The sequence below is a fragment of the Balaenoptera musculus genome, chromosome 20, assembly GCF_009873245.2.
Source record: "Balaenoptera musculus isolate JJ_BM4_2016_0621 chromosome 20, mBalMus1.pri.v3, whole genome shotgun sequence".
In the NCBI taxonomy this organism is placed as follows: domain Eukaryota; kingdom Metazoa; phylum Chordata; class Mammalia; order Artiodactyla; family Balaenopteridae; genus Balaenoptera; species Balaenoptera musculus.
Window position 1 is genome coordinate 36,965,712 of NC_045804.1, and position 20,691 is coordinate 36,986,402.

General features: G+C 39.3%; 1 protein-coding gene across 1 annotated transcript in view; it reads left to right on the forward strand.

Moving 5' to 3' along the window:
• The first annotated feature begins 5,744 nt into the window (after positions 1 to 5,744).
• APPBP2 (amyloid beta precursor protein binding protein 2) overlaps positions 5,745 to 20,691 on the forward strand; it is a 71,591-nt gene continuing 56,644 nt past the window's right edge. Inside the window, exon 1 of the mRNA XM_036836709.1 lies at positions 5,745 to 6,163. Coding sequence (XP_036692604.1) covers positions 6,026 to 6,163 — 138 coding nt within the window. The 5' untranslated portion in view covers positions 5,745 to 6,025. The remainder of the gene's footprint in view (positions 6,164 to 20,691) is intronic.

The following is a 20,691-nucleotide window of genomic DNA, read 5'->3' on the forward strand; positions in this document are numbered from 1 at the left end:
TACATATGTCAGTTTAAACATGTGAGGAAGCCTCTATAAATTAAGTTGGAATTTGCACATTTTTTAAGGCTCTTGATATGTATTGCCTAAATGTTTTTTCCAACATATCTTTAGTGTCTTCAGCTATGTATTTAATACACTTTGTCTTCTTATTGGGCTAGCTGATCACTCTAATGTGAATTTTTGTGGAATACAAAGATATTTTAATACCACTTCGTGTTCATTAGGATGGCTAATTATCCAAAAAATGGAAAATAACAAGTGTGAAGATGTGGAGAAATTGGAACGTGTGTGCATTGCTGGTGGGAATATAAAATGGTACAGCTGTTGTGGAAAACAGTTTGGCAGTTCCTCAAAAAGTTAGAAGTAGAATTACCATATGATCCAGCAATTCTACTTCAAGGTATACACCCAAAAGAATTGAAAACGACTCAAACAGATATATATATATATATAAATATATATATATATATATTTGTATACTTTGTTCATAGCGTTATTCACAATTGCCAAAATGTGGAAACAACCCAAATGTCTATGAACAGATGAATGGATAAACAAATGTGGTATATACATACAACTGAGTATTATTTAGCCTTAAAAAGGAATGAAATTCTGATACAAGGTACAACATGGATGAACCTTGAAAACATGCTAAATGAAATAAGCCAGACACAAAAGAACAAATATTGTATGATTCTACTTATTTGAGGCACCTAGAATAGGTGAACCCACAGAGACAGAAAGCAGATTAGAAATTACCAGGGGCTGGGAAGAGGGGGAAATGTGGAATTACTGTTTATTTATTTATTTTATTTATTTATTTTTGGCTGCTTTGGGTCTTTCGTTGCTGCGCATGGGCTTTCTCTAGTTGCAGTGAGCAGGGGCTACTCTTCATTGCGGTGCGCGAACTTCTCATTGCGGTGGCTTCTCTTGTTGCAGAGCACAGGCTCTAGACACGCAGACTCAGTAGTTGTGGCATGTGGGCTCAGTAGTTGTGGCTCGTGGGCTCTAGAGCACAGGCTCAGTAGTTGTGGTGCACGGGCTTAGTTGCTCAGCGGCCTGTGGGATCTTCGCGGACCAGGGCTCAAACCTGTGTCCCCTGCATTGGCAGGTGGATTCTTAACCACTGCGCCACCAGGGAAGTCCCCACAACATTTACTGTCTTGTCCTCAAGATGCTTAGAGGCCTGTTGGGGAGATAAGGCATCCACACATGATGTAATTAAATTATAAGATAAGATATCATTATAAGAGATGTTACATGGAAGATTATAATGTGATCTTTTAACTTTTTCTTTTCTCTTGAATTATACATTCTCCCTCTCTTTTGATATACTCTTTTTACTCTCTTATCTTTAACTATCCTCAAAAATTATCAAGTTTCCCACCCCCCCCCGTCTTGAAACCTTTCCCAAGTCTGCCTGTGTATCTCATAGAAACCTCATCCTTAAAAAATCCAAAACTGGACCCAAACTCCTCAGTATGTTGTTAAGTTCAGTAAATGACCTCACCACATATTTTGTCTTCTAGGTTAAAAATCTGTATCATTTGTATATTTTGACTAAAAAGTTTGGTGGGGAGTTGGATGTGATTGGAATGCCCTTAGGCAGGATAATATCTATACAAGATGGCTCAAGAGTTATATGACTATATCACTTTGTGTATAGTTTACTTTGTTCCCATTTTCCATCTCATTGAAAAATTAAAACTTTTCACTGTCACAAATAAAGAACCACAACTTTGTTTCACAATTTTGCATGTTTTTTTTACATTCTGAAAATTAGAAAATTTCCTAGAACTTGGAGGTATAGTGTCAAGGTGAAATGAACTCACTTACACTGTATTGCTCAAGTAAATCTATTCGTGTTATTTTCCTATGAACTTTTTAAAAGGATTTTATTTATTTATTTATTTATTTGGCTGCGTTGGGTCTTTGTTGCTGCACGTGGGCTTTCTCTAGTTGTGGTGAGCAAGGACTACATTTTGCTGCGGAGCGCGGGCTTCTCATTGTGGTGGTTTCTCTTGTTACGGAGCACAGGCTCTAGGCGCATGGGCTTCTGTAGTTGTGGCACGTGGGCTCAGTAGTTGTGGCTTGCGTGCTCTAGAGCACAGACTCAGTAGTTGTGGCTCACAGGTTTAGTTGCTCCGCGGCATGTGGGATCTTCCCCGACCAGGGCTTGAACCCATGTCCCCGGCATTGGCTGGCAGATCCCCAACCACTGTGCCACCAGGGAAGTCCTGAACTTCTTTTTAACTCTTATTGCCTTTATTAAAAAAAAAAATTTTATTGGAGTATAGTTGATTTACAATGTTGTGTTAGTTTCAGGTGTATATTTTCCTATGAACTTCATTGCAACTGAAAATACTTTGAGAATTGACCTATTTTGGAACTTTTATATGACTATTACATCCAAAACCAATTCATTATCTCCTCACTACTCTCATGATATCCTGTGCAAACGCTATCACGGTATTTCTCACATTATAATGTGATTATTGATTACATGTTTGTCTTTCCAAGAATGACCCTTAAGCCTTTATTCCATGCACTGGACCAGCACCAGCAGCACAAATACAAAACCACTCAGACCTTCTATGCTAATTCTCTACTTCTGATTGTCAGGGTGAGTAGACGGACTGCATACAGAGCAGGTTCCAAGTGGATTTCCTCAAAATAAGGACTGGCAAATGATAGGTTTTATTTTCTATTGCTCTTAGGGCCAAATGGGGGTGTTATGTATGTTAATGAAGACAGTAGAGATCAAGAATTGGGGGAGCATCCTAGTAGGTAGCTGTTTGGATTAACTTTGGAGACGGGAAGCCACACGTAGCAAGCAGGGTGAATTTAAAGGGGTCAAGACAAGATGCATAGTAACTATGAACATGTCCAAAAAACTCCTGAGTTTTCTGCAGATGTGGGTAATGGTACTGAGGGATGAGAACTGGGCAGGATTTCCTATCTTCATTGTTTCCCTAAGTGACAAGAACTGTTTGGCAAAGCCTTGCTCTGTTCTTTGATGGTTGCAAGTATCAGGACCCAGTCATTCTGCCTATGTGATGTGTGCTGCCATACGTGTGCCTTGATGACTCTATTTATGAGGTCCATGTGATGGTTGGCCTGTGGTTGATGGGTGTTGATTATGTGGATTTAGACATGGAGGGCTCTGAAAAAGGCTCTTCAAATTTAGGACAAGAATCATTGTTTCCATTCTGATTCTCTTTGGTTATGCAGTTCACTCTTATAAGTAGTATAGCAGAGCCATTGTCAGAAAGTTAAGAAAACTGTCCAACACAGGTTATGAATTGTCTCATTCTCATGAATGAATTCATATGTTTAGTAATGTATAGCCCTGAGAGGGAATAGGTTGACTATGGAGTCTAAAGTGATGGGTTCCTGGGAAATTTAGGGGATTGGAATGGGGTGTTCCAGTGACCTGCTGTGGCATAACCACTACAACCTTAGTGATATAAATGAAGAACCATTTTATTATGCTCCTGTGGGTCAGGAATTCAGACCAGAGCAGGGATACTTGTCTCAATCAGTTCCTTGATGCTGGATCCTCATCTGGAAAGAATGGAGTGGCTGAAGGTAACTCAAATGTCTTAGAGATGAGGAATCATCTGGAGGTTTCTTCACTGAAACAACTGGTACCTGAGCTGGGATGACTCAAAGGCTGCATTCAGCTGGGATTGTTGACCGGGAGTGCTTACGTGTAGCCTCTCCATGTGACTTGGGCTTACTCAGAGCATGGTGGCCTCAGGGTAGTTCATCTTTTTACATGGTGGCTCAGGAATCCAAGAGTGAGTATTCCAGAGAACAAGATAGACTCCATATGGCCTTTTCTGGCCTAGCATCACTTCTGCTGTACTCCATTTGTTGAAACAGACACAGTCCAACCAGAGTCAAGAGCAAGGTATTGCTCAATACTTAGACCCCCACAGCTCAATGAAGGGAGAACCTGCAATTTAAAAATGGTCAAAATGTGTATTGCCTCTTAGGATTTTCAGGATTCTTTCTGGACCAAGTTCATGTCTCATATAGCTCTGTATAGTGGAAGGCTTTCTGCCAAATTTGAGGCCACCAGTAGTCAAGGGTTAGAGATTTGGTGGACTGTAGCGATAACATTGTGACACAAAGGACCTCTGTCCGCCAAAATGTATAGATGGCCATGACAGTTTAGCAGGCCTCTTCTGTATTCTATCCTCCTGTAGCTGGGAGTGCATGATTCGAGATCTTCCTCCGGCTCTGCTGGTCATAGATGATTACTGTCTTCTTGCTGACACACAAATCTTTTGCTTCCTTACAATCCTTTAAGGATCCCCTATCATCTCCAAGATGAAGTCCAAGGTCATTAGCATCACATTAGCCCCTTCATGATCTGACCCTGACCACTGAAAACTCAGATGTTATGCTATCATCCAGAATATGAAAGGCAGTATTTATATAATTATTGAGTTCAAATACCAGCTCTGCTGGGACTCGTTAATTTTCTAGAGTACAAGGGAGAAGCTTTCTTCCCTCAATTGAGGACAGTCCGCAACAAAAATGGCCTAGTTTCCACTAGTTTCTCTGTTCATCTGGTTAACAAGGGCCTGGCCTGCAGATGGATTCTAATTCTGGATTTAGTGCCTTAAGGTAGGGATTCGTTGTTTATGTGAAATTAAAATGTAACTGGGCATTTGTATTTTTTTACTTGCCAATTCTGGCAACCCTACCTTAAGGCCAACCACAGCTTTCCCAGGTTCATGCACTACAGAGTAAGAACCGTATAGACTGAGAAGAGGACTAAGTGTGTTTCCTTCTTTCTTTCTTACCAAACTATTTAACCATTTAACATTGAAATAGCAGGGTGAACTGGAAGAGCCACTTCCAATTCCTTTAACTCTAAATGTCAGCACATTATCATCATTGTTTTCAGGTTTTACATTGCTACAGCGTGACTACGAGATTGACAGTGTCACCAATTATGGCCAGTAATTTCCTTGTTAAATTCCTAGAGCAGAAAGATGTTGCATAAAGTTCTTGAAATCGCAGACTTGGAAAATTAAGTTACATAAGTAGCAGATATTCAGGCTGAGGACGGAAGGAAACAGATATCTTCATTTCTGTTTTACCACAGTCATACCACAGTTACCATTTAGCCCTTTTTCTCTCACCACTATTTGTAATTCCATAATAAGTCTAACCTTCCCACCAAACTCTTCTAAAGCAGTTCTTTCCCCGCCCCCCCCTTTTTTTTTGGTAAGTTTCATTTAGAAAAAGAAACATAGTAAAGTTCAAACAGGGCAAATGGTTACACAGTGCAAGTCTCCCTTCCATCCTGATCCCTAGTTCCTAGGCCGAAGGTTCCTAACTTGGCTTAGGGACCGGAGTCTAAGGGAGGGTTTCCAGAGTAATGTTACTTCTCTGAATGCATGATTTTTAATGGACTGATAACTGCAACCAAACTTCTACCTGAGCCTGGAAAGGGTCCGTGCCTAAGAACCCCCGAAGTAGGACTGGCTGAAAGGACTGATGCGGCCGGTCGGAAGGAGCTGCTTAAAAACCTGTCATAACTTGTCGCAGTGAAAAAAGTTCACCCCCATCCACTGAACTCCAGCGCCCTCGGAAAGTATGTTCCCCGAGGGCGGGATCACGGATCTTTTCTTCCCAAGTTTTTCGCCTGCCGCATTCCTTCCCTCCAGCGCGTCGGCGTACGCTGACGTCATGACGCCGCACACGTAGTCCCGCCCCTGCAGAGAGAGGCACTGGGACGGATCCCAGGGTGCTCGCAAACACGGAATGTGAGGCCTCGGCCCGGCTGCCCCCGGATCCCTGGCCCGCTCTCCACACGGGCCTGCGCCCGCGCCCGCCGCCCCCAGCTTGCCCGGAGGAGCCAGGGCAGCCGCGCCCTTCTGCTGTGTGCCCGCGTGGCCGCCGCCACCCCTGGGAATCCTCCGGGGCCGCCGAGGAGTTCGCTACGGAGGGAGGCGGGGGCCTTCGGGAGGAGGAGGCGGAGGAGGCGGAGGAGGAGGGAAGGAAGATGGCGGCCGTGGAACTAGAGTGGATCCCAGAGACCCTCTATAACACCGCCATCTCCGCTGTCGTGGACAACTACATCCGCTCACGCCGAGACATCCGCTCCTTACCCGAGAACATTCAGTTCGATGTTTACTATAAGGTACGGACCGTGGGCCAGCGCTCTGCTCTCCTGCAGGAACCCCTGGGGCCGCACCCCCTTCCACGTCCGCGAACCCCCGCGTTTAACCCCTTACCCCTTGTAGCAGGGTCGTCTTCCGAGACATATGGGGCGGTGTCGGGGTGACCAATATAGAAACACCCCATCTGGTAGCCTCTGTCTCGCAAGCTCTTGGGCCTTGATGGATACGTCTTCCTAATGAGTCTTTTTCCCCTTTTGGTGTTCCCTCCTACATTGGGGCCCCTTTGGGTAGGCCTTTTGCGTGGACTTCCTTTATTGCGCCCTTGTCCCACTCAATCCTTCCCTTCTAGCCTATGTCTTCGGGATATTTTCTGCCCTCCCTTCCCAATTAAGTGTCACCATCAGCTGGACTTCTCTTTGCTCTTTTCCCCTCCTTTCTAGTTTCTTTTCTCGCCGCCCTCCTTCCCAAGTTTGTTTGGTTTTTTTTTTCCCCCTGCTTCTTGTTCCTTAGCTTTACCTTTTTCTTCCTAATTGGGAGGGAGTTGAGCAATTATTGGAAGTAGTCGTGTGCCTTATTCGCATATCCTTTAAAGCTTTGGTTTTTGTTTATACTGGGGGTTGAATAGGGGGTTTTATTAACATGGGAGTGTTGATAAACTACTTGAAAGGGGGAAAATCCTTAAAAAAAAAAACTTTAGAATTTAAAGTATGTTCATGTATTTGCAAGTTGTAATCTTGCAGCATTCCTAAATCGCTCCCCCTCAGAAATCTGAACAAAAAGTTTCCAAGTCAGTCTCCAAGTAGTTTCAGGGGTAAGTGTTTTTAGACGTGGACAGTTTTGCAGTGTTTAGAGAGGGAGGAGAACTTTATGGACTCGGAGCCTCCCTTTTCCTCTCCCCCCACATTTGAATGTGAACAGTGGACTTATTATTCAGTCCTCTTTGCCTTGAATCGGCGTGGATAACGCCTCTTCTCCTGTAGCCACCCACGCAAAATTTGACTAGAAGTAAAGTGTGATTTATTTTTTAGATCTGAACACTTCCTCTTGATTTGTAAGTTGGCTGGAACATTGTAAACTGATATTTAACAGATGTGTATGTTCTTATATATGTATGATGTTTTATGGCAGTTGTTTCATCGGGAAGGTTGCCCGCTTTCTCCACCCCGAATATTTTTTCAGAAAGCAGCTGACTTGCTGCATTCTACTAAATCCAGCTGCTTTACACCAATTCTAACAATTAAATTTTTTCCCCCCTAGATATTTGGGGAATATTCATTTTGGTCATTTATGTTATTATTTGGGGGGAGGGGAAGTTAGAGAAAAATCTCCCTTTATTCCAGATCCCTTTGATACATTGATTTACTTTTGTGCATATCTAAGGAAGTTTTGTATATTTAAGATTCATTCCTCCCAGGAAGGATGAGTTGGATCTCTTTCTCTACCCGGGAAACTGCAGCTTTTTGTGTATGCTAACTCTATCTATTTTAATAAATCGCGTGTAATCTTTTACACTTTTTAGAGAAAATCATTGGAAGTTTAATCAAAGTATATTTAGTGGTTGAATTCCCTCAAAGTACTTGGATATCTTCTGTAACTTTCATTTCTAATTGAAGCTTTTCATTTGTGTATTATTAATAGTGAGTATGAACAGATGGTGCTTTTGCCACATTTTCTGTTTCACGTAGTCCACAAAGTTTTAATATGGTGTCTTTTTTGGTACACTTGTACTCCTTAACAGTTGTGTGCCTGTAGGGAATATGGCACTGTGCTAAGGTGAAGGAGGGTGTTTAACATGTGCCTGGAACTGTAAGTGCTTTTACACAGTTATTTTGTTTAAGCCTCACAATTAAACTGTAAAGTGGGGTATAACCCTGTTTTATAGGTGAGAAAGTTAAGTAATTTAGTCTAGGTCTAGTATTTAGTTCCTGTGTACCTTGCTTTCTTGCTTAATGTTTACAGTTTCCACTTTTCTCCAATTTAGAGCCAAGGAGAAACTCACAGTCAGATCCCTCCCTCCAGCTGTCCCAACTTCCATCAATAGGCATAGTCATAGACAAAATAATAGTATTTGTGCAATCAAAAATTTCCCCATCCTGATTCACCATAGTCCAGTGTCACTGTGTTAGTTTTTGTCAGTAGCTTCAGGTGAAGGCACAGTCATAAAGCTTTAGGAAATGGGGTTATGGAATGAATGGGAGGTGAAGAAGTAGACATGCTGACTGCTCCCTAAAAAGGGAAGGGAGAGAGGTATTGATATGTAGAAAGGGTAAAATGTGAAAGTTGTTGTTTTTAAAGAATGGAAGATGTTAGAATGTATTTATTGGCTGAATGGCAGAAACCAAAACGGAATGAGAGGTTGAATATACAGGTAAGGCGGGAAATAAATTATGGAGCAGAGTCCTTGTGTAGGAGCCTTAAATTAATAAGCCTTGCCCCTTCCTTCACCTTGCATAAATTAAGGTATTAGTCTTTTTTTTTTTTATTTTTATTTTAATTTATTTATTTTTGGCTGCATTGGGTCTTGGTTGCTGCGCATGGGCTTTCTCTAGTTGCTGCGAGCGGGGGCTACTCTTCCGTTGCAGTGCGCGGGCTTCTCACTGCAGTGGCTTCTCGTTGCGGAGCATGGGCTCTAGGTGCGCGGGCTTCAGTAGTTGCGGCTCGCGGGCTCAGTAGCTGTGGCTCGTGGGCTCTAGAGCACAGGCTTAGTAGTTGTGGTGCGTGGGCTTAGTTGCTCCATGGCATGTGGGATCTTCCTGGACCAGGGCTCGAACCCGTGTCCCCTGCATTGGTAGGTGGATTCTTTTTTTTTTTTTTTTTTTTAAATTTATTTATTTATTTATTTATTTACTTTTGGCTGTGTTGGATCTTCGTTTCTGTGCGAGGGCTTTCTCTAGTTGTGGCGAGCGGGGGCCACTCTTCATCGTGGTGCGCGGGCCTCTCACTATCGCGGCCTCTCCTGTTGCGGAGCACAGGCTCCAGGCGCGCAGGCTCAGTAGTTGTGGCTCACGGGCCCAGTTGCTTTGCGGCATGTGGGATCTTCCCAGACCAGGGCTCGAACCCGTATCCCCTGTATTGGCAGGCGGATTCTCAACCACCGCGCCACCAGGGAAGCCCGGTAGGTGGATTCTTAACCACTGCGCTACCAGGGAAGTCCAAGGTATTAGTCTTACATTGGAGTTGAGGAAGGAATACTTCTTCCTCTAAGATCAGACGCAAAGAGTTAAAGACATAAAGTGTCTACATAACTAAGTTTGCAAAGAATGGTAGTTATGAATTAAGAGGTAAGATCATCTGCTGAGAATAAGGGATAGGAGTGGTGGCTTTTATGTAGAAAGGCTAAACAGAAGTTGGAAATGGCTGCTAAGTTATATAGAAAGGGAGGCTCAGTAAAAATATGTTTAAAAAAAATGATAGGAGATATAGATGGTTCCATAAAACAGTATCCTACAGGATAATGTCTTTGAATCAGAATGGGTTTTCTCTAAGGGTACTCAACAATTTGGGTATAGAAGTAGATAAAGTGAATAGAAAGAATTGTAAAATTGTAGACCAACTGAAGGCAAATAGAGTGAAGGGCTGGGTTCTTCAAAGAGTGAAGTTTATGAACTTTTCTTTTTATTGTAACTGCTGAATGGTCTATTTTATCCTGTTCCAATTACAGAATTTTCCATAGAGTTAAGTTTTGACCCAGTGAAGTGTTGCCATAATGTGTTCTATTTATTGTTTTTAGTCTTAAACTTAATAATTTGGGATTTTTAAAAATTATTATAAGTCTCAGGCTGAAAACCATACGGATTAATGCCTGATTTAGTATTAGAGTTGAATTAATTTTTTCTTTTTCTGTGTTTATTTCTATTCTTAGTTGTATACAGCCTCAACTAATATTTTTTTAAATTGGCTGGTAACAAATTGAAAAAAAATTCTTGCAACATATTTGACAGCCAAAGAGTTAATATTCTTTTCACATAAAAAAACTCTTAGGATTAATAAATTGAGAGCAAAAACTTTAGGGGAGGCAGGGCATAAAAAAACATAAATAGCCAGCCATACCACGTATCTGGATGGGAAGGTAATATGTTATAAATATGTCCACTCTTGTCAGTTTAAGCTGTGAATTTATTACAACTTGAATCAGAATCTCAGAATTTTATTGGGTATAGGAAATTGATTAAATATGTTTATGTGGAGGAATTAATTACATGAGAATAAATGAGCCAAGGAAATTTTTAAGATGTACAGTATTTAGGATAGTCAAGTGTATTAGAAGGCTGTATATTTTAAAACAACATGGTATTGGCACAAGAACAGCAAAGAGGGAAATTGATTTATAGAACATAGTAGACAGACTAGATAGAAACCAAAGCATATTTAAGAATATATTACATAATAAAGTTATAGGACAGTGCTGTATTTTAAATAAATGGGGGAAAATTGGTTATTTAGGGGGAATGTTAGACTTCCACTTCACACCTTATACCAAAATGAATTCCAGGTGAATTAAAGATTTAAATATGGCAAATGAAATCATAAAAGTATCAGAATAAATTATTGGGTCAATATCTTACAGTGGGAAATGACTGAAATTCTTTTTTAAAGAAATTATTGAGGTAATTTACAAATTTAAAAAATGTCAAACATTACAAAAATGAGTAATGTAAAACGTGAAGTCCTCTTGTTACTCATCTTGCCAACACTAATGCTGTCTTGGCATAGAGAAGGCTTTTCTAAGCCTGAAACCAAAACCCAGGAGGAAAAAAAGAAATTGATACTTTTGAGTACATTAAAAAATAGGGGGAGGGCTTCCCTGGTGGCGCAGTGGTTAGGAATCTGCCTGCCAATGCAGGGGACACGGGTTCGAGCCCTGGTCTGGGAAGACCCCACATGCCACGGAGCAACTAAGCCTGTGAGCCACAACTACTGAGCCTGCGCGTCTGCAGCCTGTGCTCCGCAACGGGAGAGGCCGCAACAGCGAGAGGCCTGTGCACCATGGTGAAGAGTGGCCCCCGCTCGCCGCAACTGGAGAAAGCCCTCGCACAGAAACGAAGACCCAACACAGTCAAAAATAAATAAATAATAGGGGGAATAATAAATAAATAAATAATAATAAATAAATAATAAATAATAAATAAATTAATAAATAAATAAATAATAAATAAATAAATAATAGGGGGAAAATTGTAAATTTTACAATAAATTATTACAATTATTATTTAAAATATAAAAATATAAAATATAAAATATATATTTATAAAATATAAATATATAAATATTAAAATATATTTATAAATATATAAATATAAAAATTATTGTAATATAAAATATTACAATAAATAAATAATAGGGGGAAAATTGTAAGCACATTTTTTAAAAAGACTATGCAAATGGCAACGTTTGTCACATGAGGGGTGAATTTCCTAAATACAGAAAGATCTAATACTAATTAGTATGTAAAGGACAACCAACTTATTTTCAGAAGACCTGAACAGCTAGCTCATACAAGAAGAAAACATCTAATACTAATCATAATAAATATCAAAAGATGTTCAGATGAAATGCAAATTAAAATGCAGTGTCAAGCCAAGTCAACCATGAAGAAGAAAGAAAATCTGGAGGACTTACACCATCAAATATCAAGCTGTAACAAGATAAGATGGTTTTGGCACACGGGTAGACAAATAGACCAATGGAGCAATACAGTCCAGAAACAGACTGACACATGTATACTGTCACCTGGTTTATAATAAAAGTGACACAGCAGTACAGTGGAGAAAGGAGAATCAAATAATGGTGTTGGTCAGTTAGATATCCATGTAGGGGGAGAAGGATCACGAGCTTACCTTATATCATACACAGTTACCAGTTTTGGGTGGATTGCTGATCTAAGTGTGAAAAAACAGTTTTTTAGGAAAAAAAGTTTTCAGTGTGTCAGCAAAGATTTATTAAATAGGATACAAATGAGCTAAATATAAAGATAACTTGAAAAATTGGACTACATTAAGATCAAGAACATCTCTTCATAAAAAATACCATTAAAAGGGAAAAGCTGGGGCTTTTCTGGTGACGCAGTGGTTAAGAATCTGCCTGCCAGTGCAGGGGACACGGTTCGAGCCCTGGTCCAGGAAGATCCCACATACTGCAGAGCAACTAAGCCCGTGCGCCACATCTACTGAGCCTGCACGCCACACTGCTGAAGCCCGTGCACCTAGAGCCCGTGCTCCGCAACGAGAGAAGCCACCACAACGAGAAGCCCGCGCACCACAATGAAGAGTAGCCCCCGCTCACTGCAACTAGAGAAAGCCCACGCGCAGCAACAAAGACCCAATTCAGCCATAAATAGATAGATAGATACCATCAAAAGGGAAAAGCCAGGGCTTCCCTGGTGGTGCAGTAGCTAAGAATCTGCCTGCCAATGCAGGGGACATGGGTTCAAGCCCTGGTCCAGGAAGATCCCACATGCTGCGGAGCAACTAAGCCCGTGCGCCACATCTACTGAGCCTGCGCTCTGGAGCCTGTGCGCCACAACTACTGAAGCCTGCGCACCTAGAGCCCACGCTCCACAACAAGAGAAACCTTTGCAGTGAGAAGCCCGCGCACAGCAGCAACGAAGAGTAGACCCCGCTCACCGCAACTAAAGAAAGCGCACATGCAGCAACGAAGACCCGACACAGCCAAAGATAAAAGTAAATAAATAAATTTATTTTAAAAAAAGGGAAAAGCCATGCCACAGAGTAGAAGATATTTGAAGCACATATATCTGACAAAGGAATCATCCTGCATCTAAAGAACTAGAAATTAAGAAAATAACCCATTTTTTTAAATGGAGAAATAACTTCAATAGACATCCAAAAGGGGACATTCCAAGGACCTGTCAAACATTTGGAAAAATGCTCAACCTCATTTTGTCTTCAGGGAAATCGCTGCCCTCCTGTACTTTCCTCAGAATGACTAAATGAAAAAGAAAAAAGTGTTGGTAAGGATATGGAGCAATCAGAACTCTCATGTACTGTTAGTGGGAATGTAAATTGATATACCATTTTGGAAAACTAGCATCATCTACTAAAACTGAACGTATATATACCCCATAATTCCATCTCAAGATATATACACTTAAGAACATTCAGGGAGTCCCCTGGTTATTTAGTGATTAGGATTTGGTGCTTTCACTGCCATGGCCCAGGTTCAATCCCTGGTTGGGGAACTGAGATTCCACAAGCTGTGCAGTGTGACCAAAAAAAAAAAAAAAAGTTCATAGCAATACTATTCATGATAACCAAAAAGTGGAAACTATCCCAATGTCCATCAGTAGGAGAATTAATAAATAAGTTATGGAGTAGCTATATAGTGGAATATTTTGCAATGAAAATGAATGAATTGCAACTGTTATAAACCATATGGATGAATCTCACAAATGATATTGAGTGAAAGAAATCAGTCATAGGAGTATGTATCAGAGGCTCCCAAACTCTCCCCTCATAGCACCCTTAGGCCAAAAGAAATACCTAACAGTTCTGTTCATTAAGTAGATATAAACAGTTAGTAATACTTATGTCCTAACAACTTAAGAGCCATTAAAAGAATAGTGCACAAAAATTGAAAGAACAAAGAGTAGTGTACTTCGTTCTTAAATAACCACAATTACTTATTACTGGGTTGTGTGTTTGTTGGGCACTGTACAACTTCTCACATCTTGGAATCGGATTGGTCACCACCATTCCATTTTCTGTTTCATAATGATTTTTGCACATTACTTTTATTATAGCAACCACTGAAAATGCTGCTTCACAAAGATAAGATGTTGTTGAAAGGAATATAGCAATCTAGTATTTGGCATGGTTTAATACAGATGTGGAATATTGTTTCTTTCAAACTTAAAATATCTTGCAGTGCCCCAGGAAACCTTGGTGCAGTTTGGAAAATGTGGATATGTAGTGTGATTTCATTTGTTTAAAGTTCAAAAACAGGCAAAATTAATCACAAGTATTGTAAGTCAGGAGCAGTTATCCTTGGAGGATAGTGACTATGCAGGGGCACAGAGGGAGATGTCTGGGATTCTGATAATACTCTATTTTATGATCTGCATGTTGGTTATGGGTGTGTTCACTTTGTGAAAATTTATTGAGCTTTACATTTTATTCTTTCATTTTCTTTTTTAAATTATATACATATATTTTTAAATTAATTAATTAATTAATTATTTTTAGCTGCATTGGGTCTTCGTTGCTGCACGTGGGCTTTCTCTAGTTGCTGCGAGCGGGAGCTACTCTTTGTTGCGGTACGTGGGCTTCTCATTGTGGTGGCTTCTCTTGTTGTGGAGCATGGGCTCTAGGCGCGTGGGCTTCATTAGTTGTGGCACGTGGGCTCAGTAGTTGTGGCTCACGGGCTCTAGAGCACAGGCTCTGTAGTTGTGGCGCACGGGCTTAGTTGCTCCGTGGCATGTGGGATCTTCCCGGACCAGGGCTCGAACCTGTGTCCCCTGCGTTGGCAGGCGGATTCTAAACCACTGCTCCACCAGGGAAGTCCTAAATTATATATATTTTTTATTGAAGTATAGTTGCTGTATAATATTATACAAGTTACAGGTGTACAGTATAGTGATTCACAATTTTTAAAGGTTATACTCCATTTATAATTCATATAAAATATTGGTGATATTCCCTGTGTTGTACAATATATCCTTGTAGCTTATTTTGTACATAATAGTTTGTACCTCTTAGAGCTTTATATTTTAAATATGAATTGTGCACTCATCTGTGTGTATGTTATACTTCAGTAAAAAGGTTTAAAAATTAACATTCATTTTCACTTACTAGATTGTCATGGTTTAATGATTCAGATAACTCATACCCTTTAATCCACAATACCATTAAATTTTTTTTTTTCCTACAGCAATGCTTGTTGACTGTGCAGAAAATTCTATTTGGGGATATTAAGTACAGTATGGTTTATGATGGCAAAAATTGGAAACAACTATATGCAAATCAATCAGGAATGGAATATCATAGTGCAGTTAGAAAGAATGAGGATGCTGGGACTTCCCTGGTGGTCCAGTGGTTAAGACTCCGTGCTTCCACTGCAGGGGGCATGGGTTTGATTCCTGGTTGGGGAACTAAGATCCCACATGCCACGTAGCGTGGCCAGAAAAAAAAAAAAAAAGGAAAGAATGAGGATGCTGTGTATACTGAGGTAGAGAGCACATGGGGAGAATAAAAAGCTTGTTACAAAGTAGTATGAATAATATAATCCTGTTGTTTTTAAATGGAGGAATATATGTGTACATTGGTATATGTGTACATTTGTTTATGTGTTGAAAAAAATTAGAGGAACACAAAATTTCATAGTGTTTATTCAAGGGATAGGATTATAGTCATTTTTAACTTTGTACATATATTCTCTCTTTTCTTAAATAAATGATATCCATTTATTGATGTTATTATTGGCTTATTGTAATATTCTACGTAGAATAAATTCCTCAAATTATCAATTTTAGCATGCTCACTATATTACCTTTAAAAAGTTTTAAAATTAAAATAATTTAAAATGTTTCCTTAGCTTCCAAGACATTTGAGAGTAGGAAAAAAGAATCCACTCAAACATCATTTGACAGATTTTTTTAAAGAAACTTGGATCAACAAAATTATTTCCTAAAGTATCTTCCAAATATCCTAAAATCCAGGAACATTATTAATATTTTAATTTAGTAGGTTGTGTTTTACACTTAACATTAATAAAGATCTCTATTTAAAAAAAAAGATAACAAGTAAAGTACTTATTATGTTATGTTGTTTTTGTTTATTCTCTCTTTTTTTTATACTGCTTGGATTTTTATGACTATATTATTTTGATATATAAAAGAAGTAAAATTGAATTTTTAAGAATAAGATATCTGGGACATGAAGTTGTACTAAGAGGGGAATAGCCTAAAAATTGATATTCTAAAATATTAGCGTGACCAAGAAATAAGTTGAGGGACTTCCCCGGTGGCTCAGTGGTTAAGAATCCTCCTGCCAATGCAGGGGACACGGGTTTGAGCCCTGGTCCAGGAAGATCCCACATGCCACGGAGCAACTAAGCCCTTGCACCACAGCTACTGAGCCTGCACTCTAGAGCCCGCTAGCCACAACTACTGAAGCCCGCGCGCCTAGAGCCTGTGCTCCGCGACAAGAGAAGCCACCGCAATGAGAAACCTGCACATCGCAACGAAGAGTCGTCCCCGCTTGCCGCAACTAGAGAAAGCCCACGTGCAGCAATGAAGGCCCAACGCAGCCAAAAATAAATAAATAAAATAAATAAATTTATTTTTAAAAAAGTCTTAAAAAAAAGAAGATAAGTTGAGGTGACTGGTTTAAAAGAAAAGTAAATAATTCAACTAAGTAGTTAATTCACTAGCTGCCAGATCAACAAGTGTGAGAGAAAGCTCACATTCTCAAAATTAGGAATGAGAAAGTAAAAACAACCATAGATACAGTGGAAAGGGGAAAAATGGCTTTTTAAGTTATAGAATAGCTTCTTTAGATGTACAATAGCTTATGTAATTCTGTGCTAATCAGTCTGAAAACCTTACTGAAATTGTGTTTCTAGGAAGATACAAATGATCCAAGAGAGAAGTTGATAGACTAAAAACCGTAAAAGAACTGAGAAATTATACTTTTCTCTTTGTTCATATGCCTCCTCCCTCAGCAGACAAAACTCCCGCCAATTTTAGATACTTTCTTGGGTATATTCAAGTACCATTTGATATTATTGGTATTTAAGTGATTTTTCAGACTTATTTCTGGAGCTGTATACTACATATTCAACATTCTTGAAGGGCTAACCAATGCAGTTAGAATAAGAAAAGTCCAAAATCAAGTGAAATACTACAATAAGATAATTCAGTAGGAGGATGATTACACATTTATAATTAAAAGTATGATAATTTTTCTATATACAATATAGGAAAGTATGTTTTACTCATCAAAAGAAAACATGCCATGGAGTAAATCCAAAAAGAGGTGTACAGAAATCTGAAAGTCTTCAGTAAGTGTAGAAGAAACATATTTTCTTCTTAGATTGGAAGATTCAGAGTTTTAAAGATATGATTTCTCTCTAACTCTTGTGTCTTGGAACCAAGTTTAATAACTTAAAAATGTGGGGCTTCCCTGGTGGTGCAGTGGTTGAGAATCCGTCTGCCAATGCAGGGGACACGGGTTCGAGCCCTGGTCTGGGAAGATCCCACATGCCGCGGAGCAACTAGGCCCGTGAGCCACAATTACTGAGTCTGCGCATCTGGAGCCTGTGCTCCGCAACAAGAGAGGCCGCGATAGTGAGAGGCCCGCGCACCGCAATGAAGAGTGGCCCCCGCTCACCACAACTAGAGAAAGCCCTCGCACAGAAACGAAGACCCAACACAGCCATAAATAAATAAATAAATAAATAAATAAACCCAAAAGTTAAAAAAAAAAAAGACAGAACTTTAAAAAAAAAAATGTGTAATGAAAAAAAAAGTTTTTAACATCCATAGTGGAGAATTCAAGTTTATGAAACATACTGAAAACTCCTGCAAATCAGTAAGAAAAAGAGGACCAAAAAGAAATATGTCGTCATGTTGACAGTGATTTTCTCTAGATGGTAAAATTGAATGAATGTTATTCTTTTTTATAAATTCTTTTCTATATTTTCTAATTAAAAAATGTATATGCAATTCTGGAATCAGAGGGGAAAATGTTTTAAAGTTGGCTATCTAGAATACAGAATGAGTTTTTTGGGTTTTTTTGGTTTTTACATTTTTTAAAAAATTGCAGTATAGTTGATTTACAATGTTTCAGTTGTAGAGAATGAGTTTTCCTATAGAGACAGAATGTTTTGTTATAACCATACTATCTTCTTTCTAGTGCTTCATGGATACACTCCTAATTTTCACCAAGATTGGTAGTGAAGATTTAAGAGAAGTTGAGAAACTTCTTACCCAAATGTAGAGATCACTGAATCGTATTGAGTTTTATGTGGCTGGTTATCATTGTTGGTTAGATTTTACATCCAGCTAGTTTTTTGTTTTGACCTTCCATTTGTACCATGATAGCATCTTCCACCATTAACACAATCATGCTATCTTGAAAATTATGCCATTGACCCATCACATGAGAGACAGAGTTAGAGAATCTGTGTATTAGACATAAGTTCATTCTTGTAATGATTGGGGAAAAAACTCAATTTCTCATTTAATGGATGGCAAATCTAGTATCATCTTTATATGTGGACAGCGTATTTAAACGTTAGGAAAGGGTTGCCTTCCCATTTGAGAGTTAACTGTTTCTTGTGCTTTAAATAATGTGAACATGTTCACTTAACCTTTTGCTTACTTACCAATAAGCAAAGCACTTTGCCCTGCAAGATACAAAAATCATGTTGGTCAGTTGTATTTTTTTTTAAAGTATGACATAGAACCAATGAGTGGAACAGCTGAGCAATTAAAATGTTATAAGAAGCAAGAAATTAAAATATTTGGTTTACCTCCAGAAGAAAGCATTTATTGGGTTGGCCTAAAGGTTCCTTTGGTTTTTAGGTAAAAATAAAAGGCACATTTTTCGTTTTCATCAAAAACTTTATTAAACAACATATTCACCATTTTGTTCCACTACCTTCTGCCATTTTTCAGGCAGCTTCATAATTCCTTCTTCCCAAAACATTTTATCTTTTTGCACAAAGAACTGTTCCAGGTGCTTTTTACAGTCTTCCAGGGAATTGAAATTTTTTCCATTAAGAGAATTTTGTAAAGACCAAAATAAATGGAAATCTGGAGGTGCAATGTCTGGTGAATACAGCGCATGAATCAGAACTTCCCAGCCAAGCTGCAACAGTTTTTACCTGGTCATCAAAGAGACATGCAGTCTGGTGTTATCCTGATGGAAGATTACGTGTTTTCTGTTGACTAATTCTGAACGCTTTTCATTGAGTGCTGCTTTCAGTTGGTCTAACTGGGAGCAGTACTTGTTGGAATTAATTGTTTGGTTTTCTGGAAGGAGCTCATAATAGAGGACTCGCTTCCAATCCCACCATATGCACAACATCACCTTCTTTGGATGGAGACCGGGCATTGGTGTGGTTGGTGGTGGTTCATTTTGCTTGCCTGACGATCTCTTCCATTCCACGTTATTGTACAGTATCCACTTTTCATCACCCGTCACAATTTGTTTTAAAAACTGAACATTTTCATTACGTCTAAATAGAGAATTGCATGTGGAAATATGGTCAAGAAGCTTTTTTCGCTTAACTTATGTGAAACTCAAACATCAAAGCGATTAACATAACCAAGCTGGTGCAAATGATTTTCAACGCTTGATTTGGATATTTTGAGTATGTCGGCTATCTCCTGCGTGGTATAATGTTGATTGTTCTCAATTAATGTCTCGATTTGATTGCTTTCAACTTCAACTGGTCTACCCCACCGTTGAGCATCATCCAGCGAGAAATCTCCAGTACAGAACTCCGCGAACCACTTTTGACACGTTCCATCAGTCACAGCACCTTCTTCATACACTGCATAAATCTTTTTTTGTGTTTCAGTTGCGTTTTTACCTTTCTTGAAATGATAAAGCATAATATGCTGAAAATGTTGCTTTTTTTCTTCCATCTTCAATATTAAAATGGCAAAAATTCCCCAATTTTTAAAAAATTAATTAATTAATTAATTTTTGTCTGTGTTGGGTCTTTGTTTCTGTGCGAGGGCTTTCTCTAGTTGTGGCGAGCGGGGGCCACTCTTCATTGTGGTGCGCGGGCCTCTCACTGTCGTGGCCTCTCTTGTTGTGAGCACAGGCTCCAGACGCGCAGGCTCAGTAGTTGTGGCTCACGGGCCTAGTTGCTCCGTGGCATGTGGGATCCTCCCAGACCAGGGCTCGAACCCGTGTCCCCTGCATGGGCAGGCAGATTCTCAACCACTGCGCCACCAGGGAAGCCCCTTCCCGAGTTTTGATAAGTTTTTTTAATGCACGCTGATATGACAGCTGTCACAATACAATCTAACAAAATTGTTTTGAATGAAGTTAAAGAAAACTTAAAAAAAAAAAACAAAAAAAAGAAAACTAAGTGCTATTAGAGCCATCTTACGGGAAAAAACGAATGAACTTTTTTGCCAACCCAATACTTTTTAATTAAGTGTGCGTTACATTAAAATACTTCTGTGGTACTTGCTTTAATCCAAGAATGTGTAATCTGACAACACGTTCAGATTGTAATCAAACAACAGATAAAGGACATTACATGTAATATACAATGTGATATGAGAGCAAAGTAAAGGAATATCAAGTTATATGCCAAAGTTAATTTTTTCAGAGCTACATTTCAAGTGAATTTTGAGATTAGAAAACAAGAATAAATGTATCTTATGTGTGTTAAACAAAACAAAATATTACTTTATTTTTATTATTTTCTTTTGGCTGCATTGGGTCTTCATTGCTGAGCACAAGCTTCCTCTCGTTACAGCAGGTGGGGGCTACTCTTTGTTGTGGTGCATGCTCTCGTTGCAGTGGCTTCTTCTGTTGCGGAGCATGGGCTCTAAAGCACAGGCTCAATA